The sequence below is a fragment of the Chiloscyllium plagiosum genome, unplaced genomic scaffold, assembly GCF_037043375.1.
Source record: "Chiloscyllium plagiosum isolate Xiang-an unplaced genomic scaffold, Cpla_swu_hap1 HiC_scaffold_2, whole genome shotgun sequence".
Lineage (NCBI taxonomy): Eukaryota > Metazoa > Chordata > Chondrichthyes > Orectolobiformes > Hemiscylliidae > Chiloscyllium > Chiloscyllium plagiosum.
Window position 1 is genome coordinate 49,079,343 of NW_028270140.1, and position 18,753 is coordinate 49,098,095.

Consider the following 18,753-nt stretch of genomic DNA (forward strand, 5'->3'; position numbering starts at 1 on the left):
TGTTTATCGAAAGATGCAAACATTTTGCTTGAAGTAATTGAAATTACCCAGATCTTTTGCTGATAGCAGAACAACAACAAAAAAAAACAGATTTGGAGTTGAAACATTTTGAGGCTATGAAATTAGCATGTTTTGTAGTTTGTTATCATTTGCCAACTGCTGAGGTAGCTGACGATTGCTGTGCTGCATGAGAGTGTGTGGAGAAGAGAATCGACATAAGACATAAGAGCAGAAATTAGGCCACTCAGCCCATCGAGTCTGCTCCACAATTCAATCATGGCTGTTAAGTTTCTCAATCCCATTCTCCCGCTTTCTCCCCATAGTCCTTTATCCCCTTGATACTCACGAATGTACCTATCTCGTCTTAAATATGCTCAATCGCCTGGCCTTCACAGCCTTCTGTGGCAAAGTATTCCATAGATTCACCACCCTCTGACTGAAGATGTTTCTCCTTATCTCTGCTCTAAAAGGTCTTCCCTCTATCCTGAGGCTGTCCCCTTGGGTCCTAGTCTCTCCTACAATGGAAACATCTTGTCTGACCAAGCCATTCAGTATTCTGTATGTTTTAATTACATTTCCCCCCCCACATCCTTCTAAATTCCATCGACTACAGACCCAAAGTCCTCAAACATTCCTTATATGTTAAACTTTTCATTCCTGGGACCATTCTCACGATCCTTCTTTGAACACGCTCCAGGGCCAGTACATCCTTCTTGAGATATGGGGCCCAAAACTGCACACATTACTCCAAATGTGGTCTGACCAGAACTTTATAGAGCTTCAGAAGTACATCCTTGCTTTTATATTCGTAGGGGTATTACAAAGGAAGGGAAACTATGCTGTCTCAATTTGTTCGGATGAGGTAAAATTGGGTTTAATATTGCAAATCTTTTTGACATGCTGTTTAAATGGATGAAGATACCAGAATGCTAAATGGTGTCTGTTTTTCTTGATGATTCCCATTCTCCGCTTGTACTGTTCTAATTATTCACCACATTTTTCAAATCATAGTCAGTAATTTTGATCTGGATTGTATGCTGAGGGCAAGCTCCCCATACCCCAATGCAAATTTCAGGGCTGAGCTTTACTCCACCTGGCTGGTTCAGCCAGCCATAATTGTTTGGTCAATGGTCATAGAATCATGGAATTCCTACAGTGCAGAAAGAGGCTATGTGGCCCACTGAGTCTGCACCAACCTGATGAAGAGTATCCCAACTAAGACCTACCCTCTCACCATATCCTCATAAATCTGCATTTACCAGACCTTGCCTGCACATCCCTGGACACTATGGGACAACTTAGCATGGTCAGTTCACGTCTTTGGACTGTGGGAGGAAGTCAGAGCACCCAGCAGAAGCCCACACAGACACAGGGAGAAGATGCAAACTCCACGCAGTTACCCATGGCTGGATTTGAACCCCAGCTTCTGCGAGGTAGCAATGTTAACCATTGTGCCATCCTTTAATTCATCTGAGGCATATCTGCACCATAGCGGGTTCAGTGGTCACTGCCAGAATTGCAGAGGAAGAGGAATCATGAATGTCCCCAAACCCAGCTTAAGTCTAGGATCTCGCTTGGAACAGGTTTGAGAGGAGATAATGGTGGAAGGTGTCCTTGGATTGGCACAGGAATGTCAGCAAGAAGCACCCCATTCCCTTTCCTGAAAGGCAACCCATGAGGTTAAGGATTACATATTGAGCATAGGCCTTTTAAATCTGAGTGACTGTGATATAAGGTTCTAGATTAGGCATAAGTTCTCTTTTGGGCCTCAGTTGGGCAGCAACCCATCCAATGTGGCCCCTGTGGTGGTGCAGGTTCAGCCAACGGTGGGAGTATCCCCAATTGTGTGGTGCCCTAGTTCCATGAGGAGAAAGTGAGGACTGCAGGTGCTGGAGATCAGTCGAAGAGTGTGGTGCTGGTAAAGCACAGCCCGCCAGGCAGCATCCAAGGAACAATAGAGTTGACATTTTGGACATCAGCCCTTCATCAGGCCTTCATTAGTGGGGGGAGTTCCAGGACAGTGATGGAACGGCAATATATTTCCAAGTCTGTATGGTGAGTGTCTTAGAGGGGAACTTGCAGGTGGTGTTGTTATTTGTGTTAGCAAAATGAAGCTAGTACCTTTCACACTTAATTCTGAGCGATGCAATCAGTGCAATCAATGTATTCATGTTGACAGTTATGTAGAGTGCTGCTTAACGCAAACCACTCTTGATACCTTCAACTGGGTTTGAACACAGCTTACAAACGTGCAATCAAAACTCAATGGAATATATTTAGCAGAACATAATTATATTCTCTTACTGTCAAGTACCATTGCTGTCAAGTTACTAGATAACCACTGATTGACAGACTATTATTATAAACCCAACCATTCAGTTCTAAGAATCAAACTTCAGATTTCATTTGAATGGTAAGCCATTTTTGGGATGTTATTCAGCAGCACCTCCTGGATTTTCACGTTTAAACAACATTGTTTATTCCAGCATGTAAATATCGGTGGGCATCATTAACCGACCTTCTATCTTAACAACAGATTCTGGCTTATAGTGTAATGAACTAAATTATGTTGAAGCAATTGGTGAAGCACTGAAACTGATTATTGAAAATGAATTATTCTGTATATATAATTGAACATACATATATTTACTGAGGAAATTACGTTTTCTACTTTTAGTATTTTTTTAAAAATTACTATGAACCTTGGGTAATATACACAACGTTTAAGTGAGTTGACCAGTCTCAAACAATATTTTTAAGTAAGCTGTTTGGTTAATGCATTGTGATGGGAGAGGACCTAAATGTTATGTTTGCCAAGATGATATGCAGTTGACACAATGCATTTTGATATGATTTACTTCATTACATGGATTGGTCATAATTTACTGTCAAAATAAAGGTGATGCTAATGATACCTAAGAGCAAATTACAGAACGTCAGGTGAATGTTGATGCATGCTTAAACCTACTGATCCAGGAGTTGATACTTAATAGATCCTCCAAAACCACTCATTATTCAAATACATTAAATGACATGCAGTTCCTGTGCGTACATGGTAGGTGCAAGTTATACTTGGAACAGGAAGTTAGGTCTTTTCTATGTCAGTCTATCTATCCTTTTAAATGACATGGTTAAGTTTTAATTGCTTCCAAAAGTTCTCTGTGATAGATGGTTAACTTTTATAAGTGTGTATGTTAATTTCTTCAATGTTTAATAGTTGTTGGGAGGCTTTTAGTTTTTATTACTCTTTTATGTTTTGATCTTTATTCTGTGTCCATTCTGCCCATCCTTAACTCTGTCTAATTTGCTATTTAAAACTGAGTTGATGTTGCCTTTAATTCTCTTCTCACAATGCTTCCTGGCTGAGATTCTGTGCTGTCATTAATGGTGTTTTCATTTGATTGATGAAGGCCCACACGATTTTCCACTCTGTTCACATAGACTATTTCCATCTTGTACTAACAACTTGCTATGCAAAACTTTGTAGACAACATCCAAGCCTAGCAGCTACAGTAAATTCTGGCTCCGTAAATTAAAACAAAACATTTCAAGCATCTTGATATATTTCTTCTAAATGTTAATTTATGCACAGAGTAAATCTTTGCCTTTATAGCAACCTAATTTCAGTGTGTTGCAAAGAAAATAAACTTTCTTTCAGCAGTGTTCTAGTGAACTCTAGGATCCTTCACCAGCTATCCTGACCTGAGTGGCCTCCACAGAAAACTGTTGGCATGCACATAAGTAGGAACAAATAAAAGGAGACCTAACACTCTGAGTATTTCCAGCATTTTCTGTCTTTATTTGATTTCCAGCATCTGTAGTATTCAGAATTTGCATAAATGTAAATGATTTTTTTGATTCCATCAATGCTGAACACTCATACATGAGTTTTTGCTTACTGTCTGAGTAACAACGTTGTTTGTATTCTTCTTGTAATAGTCTCCAAACATCTTGGATTCGCTGGCTAATTTTCCCATGACGTGTCAAGAGTGACCAATTGGTCAAATATGCTTTTACTTCTTGGATCCAGCATGATTTATTATTTAGCATTGACTAACATTCGTTGAATTTATTCTGACAAATTCTGTGCTTTAAAGAATTTCCTCATTTCAGCACAGGCCGTTGAAGCTGGTTGAAGTAGATTTCCTATCTACTTATGATAGGAAATCAGACAAATTAGTAACTGATTACACATTCTGTCTACATATTGATGGGCCAAGATTCTAGAAATAGTTACTGTTTTAATAAGGTAACTATTTACCTTATTATAGCCTATTTGGAAAGCCTATAGATCATATGGTACAGAAACATGCAATGCCTATGTGTGATTTAATTGTCAACATTTATTGGCAACATGTACATTCAAATAAATTTAGATCTGTCTGAAGACAGGCGATGTGATTGACCTTTCCCCACTCTAGCTGACTTGTGTTTCCTATCCACTCCAATTTGGAGATAACTGCAGCAGGCGGAGTTCTCAGAAGTCACAAAGATTTTAGCTGCTGTGTGAAAAGCACTAGACCATCTCACAAGAATTAGCTAGAAAGGACAGCACTGAAGCAGGCCTTTTAGACCAGGTATTGTTAGTTGGAAGTATATCAAATAGCTGCATAATTGGGTAGAAAGAAGCAATGTTTGTTGAGACCTTCATTATTTTATTTTTACTTTTCTTATTTTTGGTTTAGAATTGAATTGAGGTTGAACTTTGACCTCCAAGCAGCAAGTTTGTTTTGGAAAGGAAGAGAGAACAAGCAAACTGATGCTTGTTTACAGGAACTGGCTTAGAGAAAAAATTGAGAGTTGATTGCTGTTCTCAGAACACTACAGACCTTTTGGCACAAGATGTGTTGCTCAGGGACTGGCACTCGATTGGATGCTGAATGGACCAGTCAAGGACAGAGCAGTGCTAGCCAGCCAATCACAGAGATTGTTGATAAAAGATAGAAACCATAGTTTGATTTAGGTTTTGGGTAAAAGGGTCTGTGCATGGAAGCTTTTAGACTGAAAATTATTTGGATTTTAACCCTTCTTTATGTACAGTTAAAGGATTTTTGAAAGTTTTGAGGAAAGAAACCCCAATCTATAAGACATAAGTAAAAATCTCCAGCAGTCTGCGGGCATTGTTTGCATGAATCAGTGATTTTATAATTCAAGCAAGATACAATCCTATGTGCCTCAAATTCAATACATCATTCAAGGACTTCGAAAGGCATTGTACCATTTTTGAAACCATTGAATTGGCAACTTGCAATTCTTCATTTTTCTTTTAATTTATCCCTTAACTATTTCCATCTGTCTGTCCATCTATATGAGTGGAGGTGGTGTTTAAAGAAGAATGGGTTTGGATCAGAGAAAATAAGTAGATTGCCTTGTTTATTCATGTTCTGCTAAAGATACATTATTAACTAGAATTTGCTAAGGTTTTATTGCTTAAGTATAAATTTGGTGCCTGATATCTGTTATGTAAAGTCTGGTTAGGAGCAATTAAATGATTTTGAATGTTTAATTTTACTGTGTTGCAAATTCAGCGATAGGGAGACTGATTTGGTTTGGACTGCTGTTATACAGTCCTGAACAGGTAAGATATTCCTGCATCGGTGGAAAGAAAATAATATGTGACACATGATAGGTGATTGTCTTTTCATCCTGTTTATTTTGCACCATAACAAATTCACTGTGAAGCTGACATGTAAGTTTTTTCATGATTGCAATTGAGACTCATTATCCTCATTGTCCCCTTTAACGGAATAATTTCTGAATACCTACAGAATTTGTTGTTCAGCAGCTTTCCCATTTCTGTTCCAACAAGGGGAGCACGTGCTGATGATTTTGTTGATCATTTCTTTCATTTTGTTATAGGATCACTTAACACACAACATTATGACCTGTGTTCTTCCAAGCCTCATTTATTATTATGAAATTATATCTTTTACCCAGGATTGCATTTTCTTTCATTATATTTCCCCCATATGTAAAACCTGACCTAAAGTAATTTTTAGGGTTTCGAGACAATTAAAATCTGATATAACTTTTTTTTGAGTAATGCTGTGGAGGACTCACACAATTTAGAGTTCAGTCTTTAAGGTAGTTTCAATCAACAGAGGCATCATAATATTCTTGTCCGTGATGTGTCGTTACATGGCTGCCAAGTTGCATAATTCATCTTCCTGCTACACATTTCAGTGTGGTAACGGTGTAAGTCAACTCTTTTAACTGGATCCAGACTGTAGGATTACTGGCGCTGATGCTGCCGCCTTCTTACGCAGTCCCTTGAGACCAAGATGACTTGAAATAATGCCAATGTTCTGCCATGAAATGCAATAGAGGAGTCAACCATGGGCCTTTTGATTAAAGTTTTTTTAAAATATTGTGCAGTTGATTTAGATGAGTTGCAAAGCCTTTCTGCAAACCCACTGTAATACAATCTGGGTACTAATGCAAATTCTATCAAAAAGAAAGAGCAGTTTCCCATTCATTTTCTTTATTCTGCGTGTTATTCTGCAGTTATACTATTGGTATGTATCAACATTCAGTTTTTTCATGGTGTTCCTGCTGATGCCTGGACATAATGTCAGGGCTTTGTTGAGAGTGAGGCTGTGATGCAACAAAGCTGGTGGCACAGGAATTCACAAAACACCAGAATCTCGATTTTCTTCAAAGGAATTAAATTAACTTCTACATAAGTAGAAGTTCAGCTTCTGTCAAAGGATAACAAAGTCTGTGCATGTGCATCCACTAGTTTAAAAATTAAGAAAGTAAAGCATCTCTCGTTCACATTTCCACACATGTACTTCAGTATTTTGGAACAGTGTTCAGAGTGACATATTTTAACTATAGAACAGCTCACAAAAGTATATATTTTTCAAAGCAAATGTTTTCTTTTTGTAGAGCAAAAATTGCTTAGAGCTTGGTCCTCCAGCTGAAGGAGAAGTTGTCCAGGTGAGATGGACTGATGGACTGCTTTATGGAGCCAAATTTGTGTCATCAAACATTATTTACATGTACCAGGTAAGATATATTTGATACAGTTTGTGTTGGAATAATATTTAAGCTGTTGGCATTTTAATGAACAGTTGTATGAATTCAGTAGCAGTACAATCTCTTCCTCTTCTTGCTTCTTTATTTTATCTCGGACAAAGCCAGCAAACTGAATCTGTGCACCACTGTTGTAGAATAATTTGCTTCGCCCTCTTAAAAATTAATCATTGCAAATATAATAAAGACATCTTGCATAGTACCATGAGTATGATTTTTTTCATTTTAAGCTGGTTAATTTCTGATTTGTAAAATCCACTGATTGTGCACAGTGAGTAAACTATGTCCTTGGGAAAATATGGAAGTGGATGGTGAAGTGCTGATGGCTACAGAATTTTTTTCTCATGGTTGAGACAAAATGTAAAATCAAAAAGTACTTTGAAGCCAGTTGATAACGTGGTAGCTGTTATTTTGTGCGCAAATGTCGCATTCAGTTTGCACAGAACATAGTCTTGCAGACAACAATGAGCGTAATGTCTATTTATACGGTTTCTGGTAGAAGTTTATTGCAAAGTAAATATACTCTGGCCCGACTCCCCTTTAGAAAAGTGGGATCTTTTTGTCGAAATGAGTGGGTGCACGGCCTAACAGTTCACCACCTTGCTGGAAAAGGCTACTAACAAGACACACGACTGAAAGGTCAACCTAGATTATCAATTCAAAGCATGGCTTAGAAGAAATGACATCACCCACCTTAAGAAACCAACACCTTTCAATAGAGAGGTGGGACATAACAACCGAGCTTCACCAGAGACTCTCACTGATGATGTTATCTCGTATGGTGATGAAAGGTCTGAAAACAAACCTTAAAGCACAGCGAGCTAACTTACAGACTTGCCATCAACCTGAGCTACGAATCTTCTCAAAAATTTCAACAATTCGTTCTCTTTTTGGAGTTTTGGACAGAAAGTATTTTCAGGTCTATCATTTCTCTTCTTTCTGGCCAATCCAAGTAGTAATTAAGTTTCTACAACAAGGCACAAACCTCGACTGGATATTGAATCTGAAAGTGCCACTACCATTACTCTTGATGGATATTGTTTCAAGGAAACATAATGCAGGGCAGGGATTTAGGCCAGAACACAAATTAGCATTGGCTACTCTTTTGCCATGGTAACTGACTCAATGATCATTTCATGAAAAGCTTAGATAAAAACAAAGAACAAATAAATCTTACAGTCCAGGAACAGGCCCTTCGGACCTCCAAGCCTGAACTGATCCAAATCTGTCCAGATGCATCTTAAATGAATCTACCGTGACTGCCTCTACTACCTTTGCTGGCAATGTGTTCCAGACACCCACCACCCTCTATGTAAGGTACTTGCCACTTGTGTTCACCTTAAATTTTCACCTCTCACCTGAAAGCATGACCTCTCGTTATTGAATCCTTCACTCTGGGGGAAAAAGCTTATCTCTAGCTACCCTGTCTATACCCTTCATGATTTTGTAGACCTCAATCAGGTCCCCTCTCGTTCTCCTTTTTTCTAATGAAAATAAACCTAACCTACTCAACCTGTCTTCATAGCTAGCATCTTTCATACCAGGCAACATCCTCGTAAACCTTCTCTGCATCCTCTCCAAATCATCCACATCCTTTTGGAAATGTGCCGACCAGAACTGTACACTGTGTTCTAAATGCAGCCAAACCAATGTCGTGTACAATTTTAACATAACCTGCCAGCTCTTATACTCAATACCCTGTCCGATGAAGGCAAGCATACTATATGCCTTCTTGCCCACTCTATCCACCTGTGCAGCAACCTTCAGGGTACATTGGACCTGCACTCCCAGATCTCTCTGCCCATTAACTTTTCCCAAGGCTCTTCCGTTCACTGTATAATTCGCTCTAGAATTCGACTTCCCAAAATGCATCACCTCACATTTGTCTGGATTGAAAGCCATCTGCCACTTCTCCGCCCAACTCTCCAATCTATCTATATTCTCCTTTATTCTTTGACAGTCCCTTATGCTTTCTGCTACTCCACCAATTTTCGTGTCATCTGCAAACTTGCTGATCATACCAACAGTGCCCTCTTGGTATGCGAGATGTTAGCGAGTTTTAGTTTAGATTTCTCCTCTCCCTGGGGAGATTTTGATTCTGGCTTTTTGAACTGGCATCCGGTAATGTTTTTGTAATGTATGCTGGCTTTCATTAGTAGGTTTAGCAGTAGGTTTTCCTGATAGTCATATGATATTTTGTTCATGCCAATCCACAATGTTGCCAACAGGCACAACAGCTGCTGTTTGATGTTTTTAAAATGGGACATTCATTAAAGCCTGACAAAGAATTTTTCATTCTTTTTTGAGTTAGACTGTTGCAATGTTCTCAACATCTTATGATTTAGTAGATGTTTCAAACAGTAATATTATTCTGCCAATATGTTGTACATGTCTTCAATTTATTGTGTTTTCTGTGGCTCTCTATCTTGTTCGCTTGCAATTTTAATTTTGCTCAGGATTAAATTGTTCAATTTTTAAAAATCTGTCTGCTTGAATATATTATGGCATCAATTTGCAGTAGTCTCTGCTCGTATCCCTCTATAATGTGACAGTGAAAGGTAGGTGAGGGTAACCTTTCGAATTATTGTTTTTCTGTGGGAAGAACTTGATAAACGTTTAGCATCTCACCCAACATATTGAGATGAGTGGGTAATGATGGTACAATGCCTTGCCAGATTAAAGCCTTATACAACCGAAAATACATTCTTCTTTTAATCATATTTGCATTGAATAGTTCCTTGATTTATTCCTGACTCAGTTTGTCATAAACTGAATTTAGGGCTATGTTGGAGAGGGATTTTAAAGAGGAGTCTGAGACCTGTGTTCAGGAGCACAAATCAATCTTTATCCAGAGCTCCTACCATACAGCATGGGAGAGGTCTCTAGGACACTTTACCTTTCCCAACAAAATGCACCATCTTTATACACACTGCATTACAATGGTTACATGTAACATTGACATTAGTGCTTGCCACACCTCTTCTGACCTGTACATCCAATCCTGTGAATATGCAGTCAATGATGGACAACTTCATGATCAACCTGGGTCCTCTCATCATCTTGTGATATTTGCCAGACCCCCATCATCTGTCCTTGTGCTCCTACAGTACATCTTATGGACCACATGTGTATTTGCCAGCTGCTCGCTGGTACCCTTATCAAAGTTCTCCAAGAGTGTCGAAGAAACCAGTCTCTATGTCCAAGACTGCCTACAGAAATCAAATTAAAAATTCAACTACTATTATTGTATGAATAGAAATGTCCATTCTAATATATAATTATAATTATTGAAAAGGCTTCATCCAAGGTGAGTCAAGCTTTCTTTTTCTATTTTCATATAAAAATTGGAAATTTCAAATCAGATGGTTTACATCTGACAAGTCTTACCAGAGGCTTACAGTCTGTATTCTAGCCCCATTCTCACTAACACTTTGGTATTTTGTTGTCTGTCTGTGAAGACCATGATTTGAGCTACATGAAATGCTGCATTAGCTACAATTTTCTTCCAACATTTTGCATCAGTTTAAAAACAACACAATCAGCCATTTTGTCCCATTCACAATGGGCATCTACATCAGGTTTCAGCTATTTGTCTTGCTGTGGAAGGATAATAAATGTTCTTAACATTTGACAAAATATATAATCAAAGGTTGTAGAGCCATGCAGCATAGAAACAGAACTCCCAGGCCCACCATGTCTACACCGATCAACAAACACCAAATTAACTAATTCTTTGTGCCCACTAGAATATCTAATACTTCCTCTTTAATAATCTTAACATGCCGTAGAGCCTCACTATCTCAACTGAAATCTCCAGCTATAATGTCTTTCTACTTTGTGAATACAGATGAGAAATATTCATTTCAGAGCCTGACCTTGGTGGTGGGCAGGTTATTGGAGGGAATCCTGAGGGACAGGATGTATATGTATTTGGAAAGGCAAGGACTGATTCGGGATAGTCAACATGGCTTTGTCCGTGGGAAATCATGTCTCACAAACTTGATTGAGTTTTTTGAAGAAGTAACAAAGAAGATTGATGAGGGCAGAGCAGTAGATGTGATCTATATGGACTTCAGTAAGGCATTCAACAAGGTTCCCTATGGGAGACTGATTAGCAAGGTTAGATCTCTTGAATACAGGGAGAACTAGCCATTTGGATACAGAACTGGCTCAAAGGTAGAAGACAGAGGGTGGTGGTGGAGGGTTGTTTTTCAGACTAGAGGCCTGTGACCAGTGGAGTGCCATAAGGATCGGTGCTGGCCCTCTACTTTTTGTCATTTACATAAATGATTTGGATGCGAGCATAAGAGGTATAGTTAGTAAGTTTGCAGATGACACCAAAACTGGAGGTGTAGTGGACAGCGAAGAAGGTTACTTCAGATTAAAACAGGATCTGGACCAGATGGGCCAATGGGCTGAGAAGTGGCAGATGGAATTTAATTCCGATAAATGCGAGGTGCGGCATTTTGGGAAAGCAAATCTTAGCAGGACTTATACACTTGATGGTAAGGTCCTAGAGAGTGTTGCTGAACAAAGAGACCTTGGAGTGCAGGTTCATAGCTCCTTAAAAGTGGAGTCGCAGGTAGATAGGATAGTGAAGAAGGCGTTTGGTATGCTTTCCTTTATTGGTCAGAGTATTGAGTATAGGAGTTGGGAGGTCATGTTGCGGCTGTACAGGACATTGGTCAGGCCACTGTTGGAATATTGCGTGCAATTCTGGTATCCTTTCTATCGGAAAGATGTTGTGAAACTTGAAAGGGTTCAGAAAAGATTTACAAGGATGTTGCCAGGGTTAGAGGATCTGAGCTACAGGGAGAGGCTGAACAGGCTGGGGCTGTTTTCCCTGGAGCGTCGGAGGCTGAGGGGTGACCTTATAGAGGTTTTCAAAATTATGAGGGGCATGGATAGGATAAATAGACAAAGTCTTTTCCCTGGGATCGGGGAGTCCGGAACTAGAGGGCATAGGTTTAGGGTGAGCGGGGAAAGATATAAAAGAGACCAAAGGGGCAACTTTTTCACGCAGAGGGTGGTACGTGTATGGAATGAGCTGCCAGAGGATATGGTGGAGGTTGGTACAATTGCAACATTTAAGAAGCATTTGGATGCGTCTATGAATGGGAAGGGTTTGGAGGGATATGGGCCAGGTGCTGGTAGGTGGGACTAGATTGAGTTGGGATATCTGGTCAGCATGGACGGGTTGGACCGAAGGGTCTGTTTCCATGCTTTACATCTCTATGACTCTATGACCTCACCTTTGGCTCCATGTACAGATTTCCCCTTTGGTCTTTAATGGCCCCCACTCTTTTCCCTGGTAATTATTTTGCTGTTAAAACACTTACAAAATGCTTTGAAGTTTCCTTAACCTTGTCTGCCAAAGATATTTTAAGGCCCCTCTTTGCCCTCCTAGTTTCTTTTTTAAAGCATTCACCGCCCCCGACACACACACACACACACACACACACACTCTCTGTCTGTCTCTATCTCTCTTTCTCTCTCTATACTTCCAAATGGCATCCACTGTTTTTAGTACACATTACTTAACATGTGTTTCCTTGTTTTTCTTTGTTAAGCTCTCAATATCCCTTGACATCCAAGGTTCCCTGGACTTGCAGTCCCTGCCCTTCTCTCTTAGAGGAACTCACTGGCCCTGAACTCTCACTATGCTATTTTTAAAAGGCTCCTATTTTCCAAATGTAGACTCACCTGAAAGTAGTTGCACCCAGTCCATGTTTGCAGATCCTAGCACTGCCCCACCTCTAATAACATGAATGGCATGCTGCCGTGAAAAGCTGTCCTGGGTCCACTCTAAAAATTCTATCTTGTCAAATGCTTTCACACTGTGGCAATCCCAGTTAATGTTAGCAAAGTTAAAATCCCCTACTACTATAATCCTAATCCTCTCGCATCTCTCTCTGATTTGCCTGTATATCTGCTACTGTATCACATTTAACTGAAGGGAGTCCTGTAATATAATCTCAGTGAAGTGATCACCCCGTTTTTATTTCTCAGTTCTCCCCAGATGTCTTCTTTTGAAGAGCCTTCTAGGACATTTTTCCTCATTATTGCAGCATATAAAGTACCATTTTAATTTGAGTTTTTTTTCTGAGTTTAGATTCTTAAAGAGATGAAATCAACTGAATAAACAATGACATAGATTAATTAAGTAATTAAATGGTTATTATTGGAAGGTCAAACATAAAGCAAAATATTGATATTGGAAAAGTATTCAGATCTTTTTTGGAAAATCAGAAAATGTCAAAGCAGTATTTGTATACCATGTACTGAGTTAATGATAAAGCAATTGTTTTTTGCAAAGGGGGTAGGCAGGGAAGTTTTATCAATTAACATATATTTTATTTTCATTTATGGAATATAGGTATAGCTGTCTATGCCAGCATTTATTGTCTATCTGTAATTGCCTTGAGAAAATAGTGGTGAGCTGCCTTCTTGAAATGCTGCAGTCCCTGGGGTATACATCACAAAGTCTCATTCCTGAATAGTGAGGTCACTTGTTTTTAAGTTTTATCAGATTTAACTCAAATGTTGAATGCACTTTCTGGGACTAATCACTATGCTTCTTTGTCATGCTTTATCAAGTTGAAAATTAATTTGCTACATATCTGTGGATCTACTGTTAAGATGAAAGCTTTGATCCAAAGACTGTAATTGTAACTGCCAAAGCAGGTGTTATGGTGAAAGTGAAAAGTTTAGTATGTTAAAAATCTGAAGTAGTAACTCCACCCACCTCATCCCCAGGAGGTGATGGTACTGTAATGATAATGTTGTTGTACTATTAATCCAGATGCCCAGGCTAATACCCTTGGAACTTAGGTTCAAATCCCATTGTGGCAGTTGGTGGAATTTAAGATCAATGATTGATAAGTTTGTAACCGAAAGCTAGTCTATATAATAGTGACCATGAAACTATTATTACTTGTCTTTAAAAAACCCAGCTCAGTGGGAAGATATTCTGACTTAGTTTGGCCTGCTCTCTAAAATGGTTGACTTAATTCAAGGGTAATTAGGAATGGGCAACAAATGGTTTTGCAATATCACCAACATCCATTGAAAAAATGTAAAAGAAAAAACGACTTCTATTTTGAAGGAGAGGGTAACCAATTCACTTTCAAGGATTCGGACAATCCACCTGTTTAAAAGGAGACAGTAAGTTCCAGATCCATCAAGTAAGTGCCTTTTACAGTACAGCTTAAGGATCAAGAACATAAGAAATATTTCCTTAAAGTCCACTAATTTGCAAATGCTGTCCTCAACTCCATAATGTTCCCCAGGAAACACACAACTAACCTAAAGAGATAGAAGTATCTGATAAATGAATCACATAAAGCCAGTATGCAAGTACAGCAGGTGATGAGAAAGGAAAATGGAATGTTGTTGTTTATTGCAAGTAGAATGGAAACTAAAAGTGAAGAGACTCTACTTCCATTGTATGGAACATTGGTGCAATCACACCTGAAACACCATGTACAGTTTTGGTCTCCCTGTTTGAAAGAAGAGATATAATAGTATTAAAAAGCAGTCCAGAAAGAATTCAGTTGACTCATTCCTTGGATGAAGGGCTTTTCTGATGAGTTAAGGTTGTACAGAAATTTAGAAGAATGAGAGATGATCTTTTTGAAACATGTAAGATCTTGAGGCATTTGGATAGGGCAAATACCAATAGAATGTTTCATCTTTTTGGGGTCACTCAAACTATGGGACATGGTTTGATCGATGTTAAGAGTTTTTTTTTCCCCAAGTGTCATTAGAATTGGAAATTCTCCTCCTGAAGGTTGTTGAGGCAGGCTCTTATTCAAGGCAGGCAGAAAAATGGAACTGAGACCATAATCAGATCTGACACAATCTTATGGAATGGTGAAGCAAATACAAAGCTCCAAATGGCCGTGTTCCAGCTCTTCTGTACAGTGTAACTGTGCAGATTTCCCAACACCAAATAACTCAACACATGATCATTGATCCTTTCTTTATAATCACTCATCACTTTACAATCCCCAGGATAGTGGAGTCTAAAACTAGCGAGCATAGGTTTAAGGTGAGAGGGGAAAGTTTTAAAATACATCTCAGGAGCAACATTTTTACACAGAGGGTTATGGGTATATGGAATGAGCTGCCAGAGGAAGAGGTGGACGCTAGCTTAGAAGGCATCTGGCTGGGTAAATGAAAACAAAGGATTTAGAGGGATATGGGCTAAATACTGTCAAATGGGACTAGATTAATTTTGGCTATCTGGTTGGCATGGACGAGTTGGACAGAACTGTCTATTTTCGTGTTGTACAGCTTAATAACTCTGACTCTATTTTGCAACACAATTACTAATCTCCATCCACCCCACTACAAATGCAGAATTTACCCCAATCTCACCCCAACCCCTTACCTCCACATTCAAATTTTCTCTGCTTCCCCTTCCATACTCCCTGTGCTGTCCCTGAATGCTTCAGTCCCAACAAAGACCTAAACCTCCCTTAACTCTCTTTATCCATGTATCCAATCATCATTTCCTCTAACCAGTTTTACCCAATCTCTAATCTCTTGCTTACTCTTCCCCATACCCAGATCTGTCTTTGATCGCACTCTCTCTCTATCTGCCACACAGTGTTTACTTTTTTAAACAAAACACCAAACATTTCTGGGATGTGGCATTTCTTGGTAAATTTTCCACATGACAGACAGCTGAGCCTGTCAAACTAGCTAACTTCTGTGGGAGGGTGTGAAGGAGTGGGAAACATATGCATGTGAAGGCATTAAAATTCCATGGAGTTCGAGGCAAATCATTTCTTGATTGTAAATTCGAAGACCCTGGTAAAGTACAGGGGCAAAGGCTTTTGCATTGTTAACTACTGTCATTAATGTTTATACTCTGACTTTAGTCTTGAGCTTGAACTGATATTATATTTGCAGACCTAATACTTTGAATTAAAAGCTCCGTCTGTGCTTGCAACTTCAAAGAGGGTTGAAAGAGGTAGTGGATGGTACTGTAAATATTTAGTGCATACTTCAACTGTTTTAGTACATCATTTTCTGCTTTAGGAATTAAAGTTTAACAGTAGAAAATGGTATACATGCAATTGAATCACCTTGAAGTGCAGTTCATTTAAGTGGCTTTAAGGGGTTACTCATGTTTGTTTAAAAGGATTAAAATAGAGGAGATTGTTTTGGAGTTTGAACAAAAATTAGTTTAAAAATGTTTAGTGAATTTTGAAAGGCTGGAAAGCTCATTTCCTACTTCAGATCAGAGAAGAAATTGTAAATGCGGGTATTAAATCATAAAGGTTAGGTGAAGCAAAGCCAAGCAGTCTGTGTTGTCATGGAGAGTGTGGAAAAGCACAGCAGGTCTGAGGAGCTGGAGAATCCTGATGAAGGGCTTTTGCCCGAAACATCGATTCTGCTGCTCCCCAGATGCTGCCTGACCTGCTGTGCTTTTTCAGCACCACACTCTCTACTCTGATAGCCAGCATCTGCAGTTCCTCACTTTGTCCCTGTGTTGTCATGTAGTTGGGAAGATCTTAAGGTTTTCTGCTTTCAACTTATCTGAATGTTTGCTGATAAAGGTTTGTTGCAGTTTGAAAGTAAAGAAGTAGCTTCTGTCAAAATTTGCTGCTGTTAGTCAGCTCCAGGCTGATGGACAGGAGAGATTCATGGAAAGCATTGCTAATTTACTGAGAGTGGGACCTTGGTGTAAATGAGAAATATTGGTGCTCAGAGCAACCCTAGGACATAGCATCAGCAAAATGAAGCTAACGATCTGTGAAAAAGTTGAAATTATGCTTATGATATGGGAGGGATGTCTCAGGAATCCAATGGGGCACAACCTTAAGGATGAGGTTGAACTTCCTGAATGTAAGCAGTTGTTGAGGCACTTTGTTAATAGGATGGCTAATGAGAGTTCTGAAGCTTGATTTTCAAAAGTAAAGGATTAAGGGGACCAAGTTTTGGTGACCTACAGTGTTTCTAATGTGCCTTTGCTGACAAATGCATGGGATCTGTCTTGCCGGCATTGTAGATGTTTGATACGGTGCATTACAACAAATCTGTGAGAAAAGTTATGGTTCAGGAAAAGAGACAACAGTAATGTGAATACTGGCTGGGTAATAGGAAAAGAAGTGCAGTGGTTAGTGGATTGTTTTCATGCTAGAAGAATGTTTACAATGGAGTTCCTCTATATTTTCCTGATTTATAGTAATGATCTGGATATTGGTTTGCAAGGGACAATTTCAAAATTTGCACACAATACTTGGCAATGCTTCCATATTTTATGAGGAGGATAATGTACAATTTGTTGAATGGATGAATAGGTGGCAGGTGAAGTTCAATGTCAAGAAGGGTGATAGGATACATTCTGCTAACAAAAATCTGGAGCGATGGTATAAAATAAAGGAGACTACTCTTAAGGATAAGCAGGAGCAGAGAGATCTGGATACATTTGTATAAATCAGTCAAGGTGGCAGGACAGGCTTCCAATATCCTGGGAGTTATGGAGTACAAGAGCATTATAGGGACATAAAGTACAAGATTAGGGAGGTTGTGCTGAACCTATATAAGGCATTAGTTAGACTTGCTGAAGTATTGTCCACAGTCTGGGAACCACAATTTAGGAATGATAGGATAACATTGAAGAGAGTGCAGAGGAGGTTTACAACAATTGTTTCAGGGATGAGAAACTTTATTTATGAACATGGATTGAAGAGGTTGCACTGTTTTCCTTGAAGAGGAGAAGACGAAGAGGAGATTTGATAGTTTTCAAAATCATGAGAGGTCTGGACTGAGCCTGGCAAAGAAGAAGAGGAGGTGTAAAGTGATTTGCAAAACAAAATGTAATGTGAGAAAAGCTTTTTTTATACAGTGAGTAATTAAGGTATGAAATGAAATATGTAAAAAACGAAATGTGAAGTAGAGAGGTTCATTTGAGATATTCAAGAGGGCATGAGGTGATTATTTAAGTATAAACATTGTGAAGAATTGCTGGAAAAGAGCAAGAAATCGCACTAAATCATGATGCTCATTTCAGAAGATGTAGACATAATAGATTAGACTTTGCCACTGCCATAACAATTCTGAGATTCTGTGGTCACTGGCTAGACCGGACCATGAATTTGGCACTTTCACCGATAAGCTTGCAAAATTGCCTGATTTCTGAAAAGGTCCCAGTGCATTAGAAAACCACCAATGTCACGTTCGTATTCAAGAAAGGAAGGAGACAGAAAACAGGAAACTAAGCCAGTCAGCCCGACATCAGTTGTTGGGAGAATTCTGGAATGCATTATTAAGAAAGTAATAGCAGGTCTCTTAAAAGATCATAATATTATTAGGCAGTCACCAGTTTATGGAAGGAAAATCATGTTTGGTAACTTTATTAGAGGTGCATTAGGAGTGGAGGTAAGTTATTTGGCCCATCATGCTTCGCCTTTGAATAAAACTGATGAGTTCTTTGAGGATGTGACAAGCAGAGTAAATAAGAGGATCAATGAATGTAGTCATAGAGATATACAGCACAGAAACAGATCTCTCGGCCAAACCATCCATGCGGATCAGCTATCCTAAATAAATCTTGTCCCATTTGCCAGCATTCGGCTCATATCCTTCTAAACTCTTCCTATTCATATACACATCCAGATGCCTTTTAAACATAATTGTACCAGCCTCCACAACTTCCTCTGGCAGCTCATTTCATACCCACACCACCATCTGCATGAAAAAGTTGCC

The 18,753-nt window shown here is 39.0% G+C and overlaps 1 protein-coding gene across 3 annotated transcripts in view; it reads left to right on the top strand.

Annotated features, from left to right (window-relative positions):
- The window catches only part of LOC122562270 (lysine-specific demethylase 4C-like), a 424,780-nt gene that overhangs the window by 380,921 nt on the left and 25,106 nt on the right, over positions 1-18,753 (top strand). For all 3 annotated transcript variants that reach the window (XM_043715046.2, XM_087996635.1, XM_043715065.2), the window contains one exon: positions 6,889-7,008. In XM_043715046.2, the coding sequence (XP_043570981.1) occupies positions 6,889-7,008 (120 nt within the window). The remainder of the gene's footprint in view (positions 1-6,888; positions 7,009-18,753) is intronic.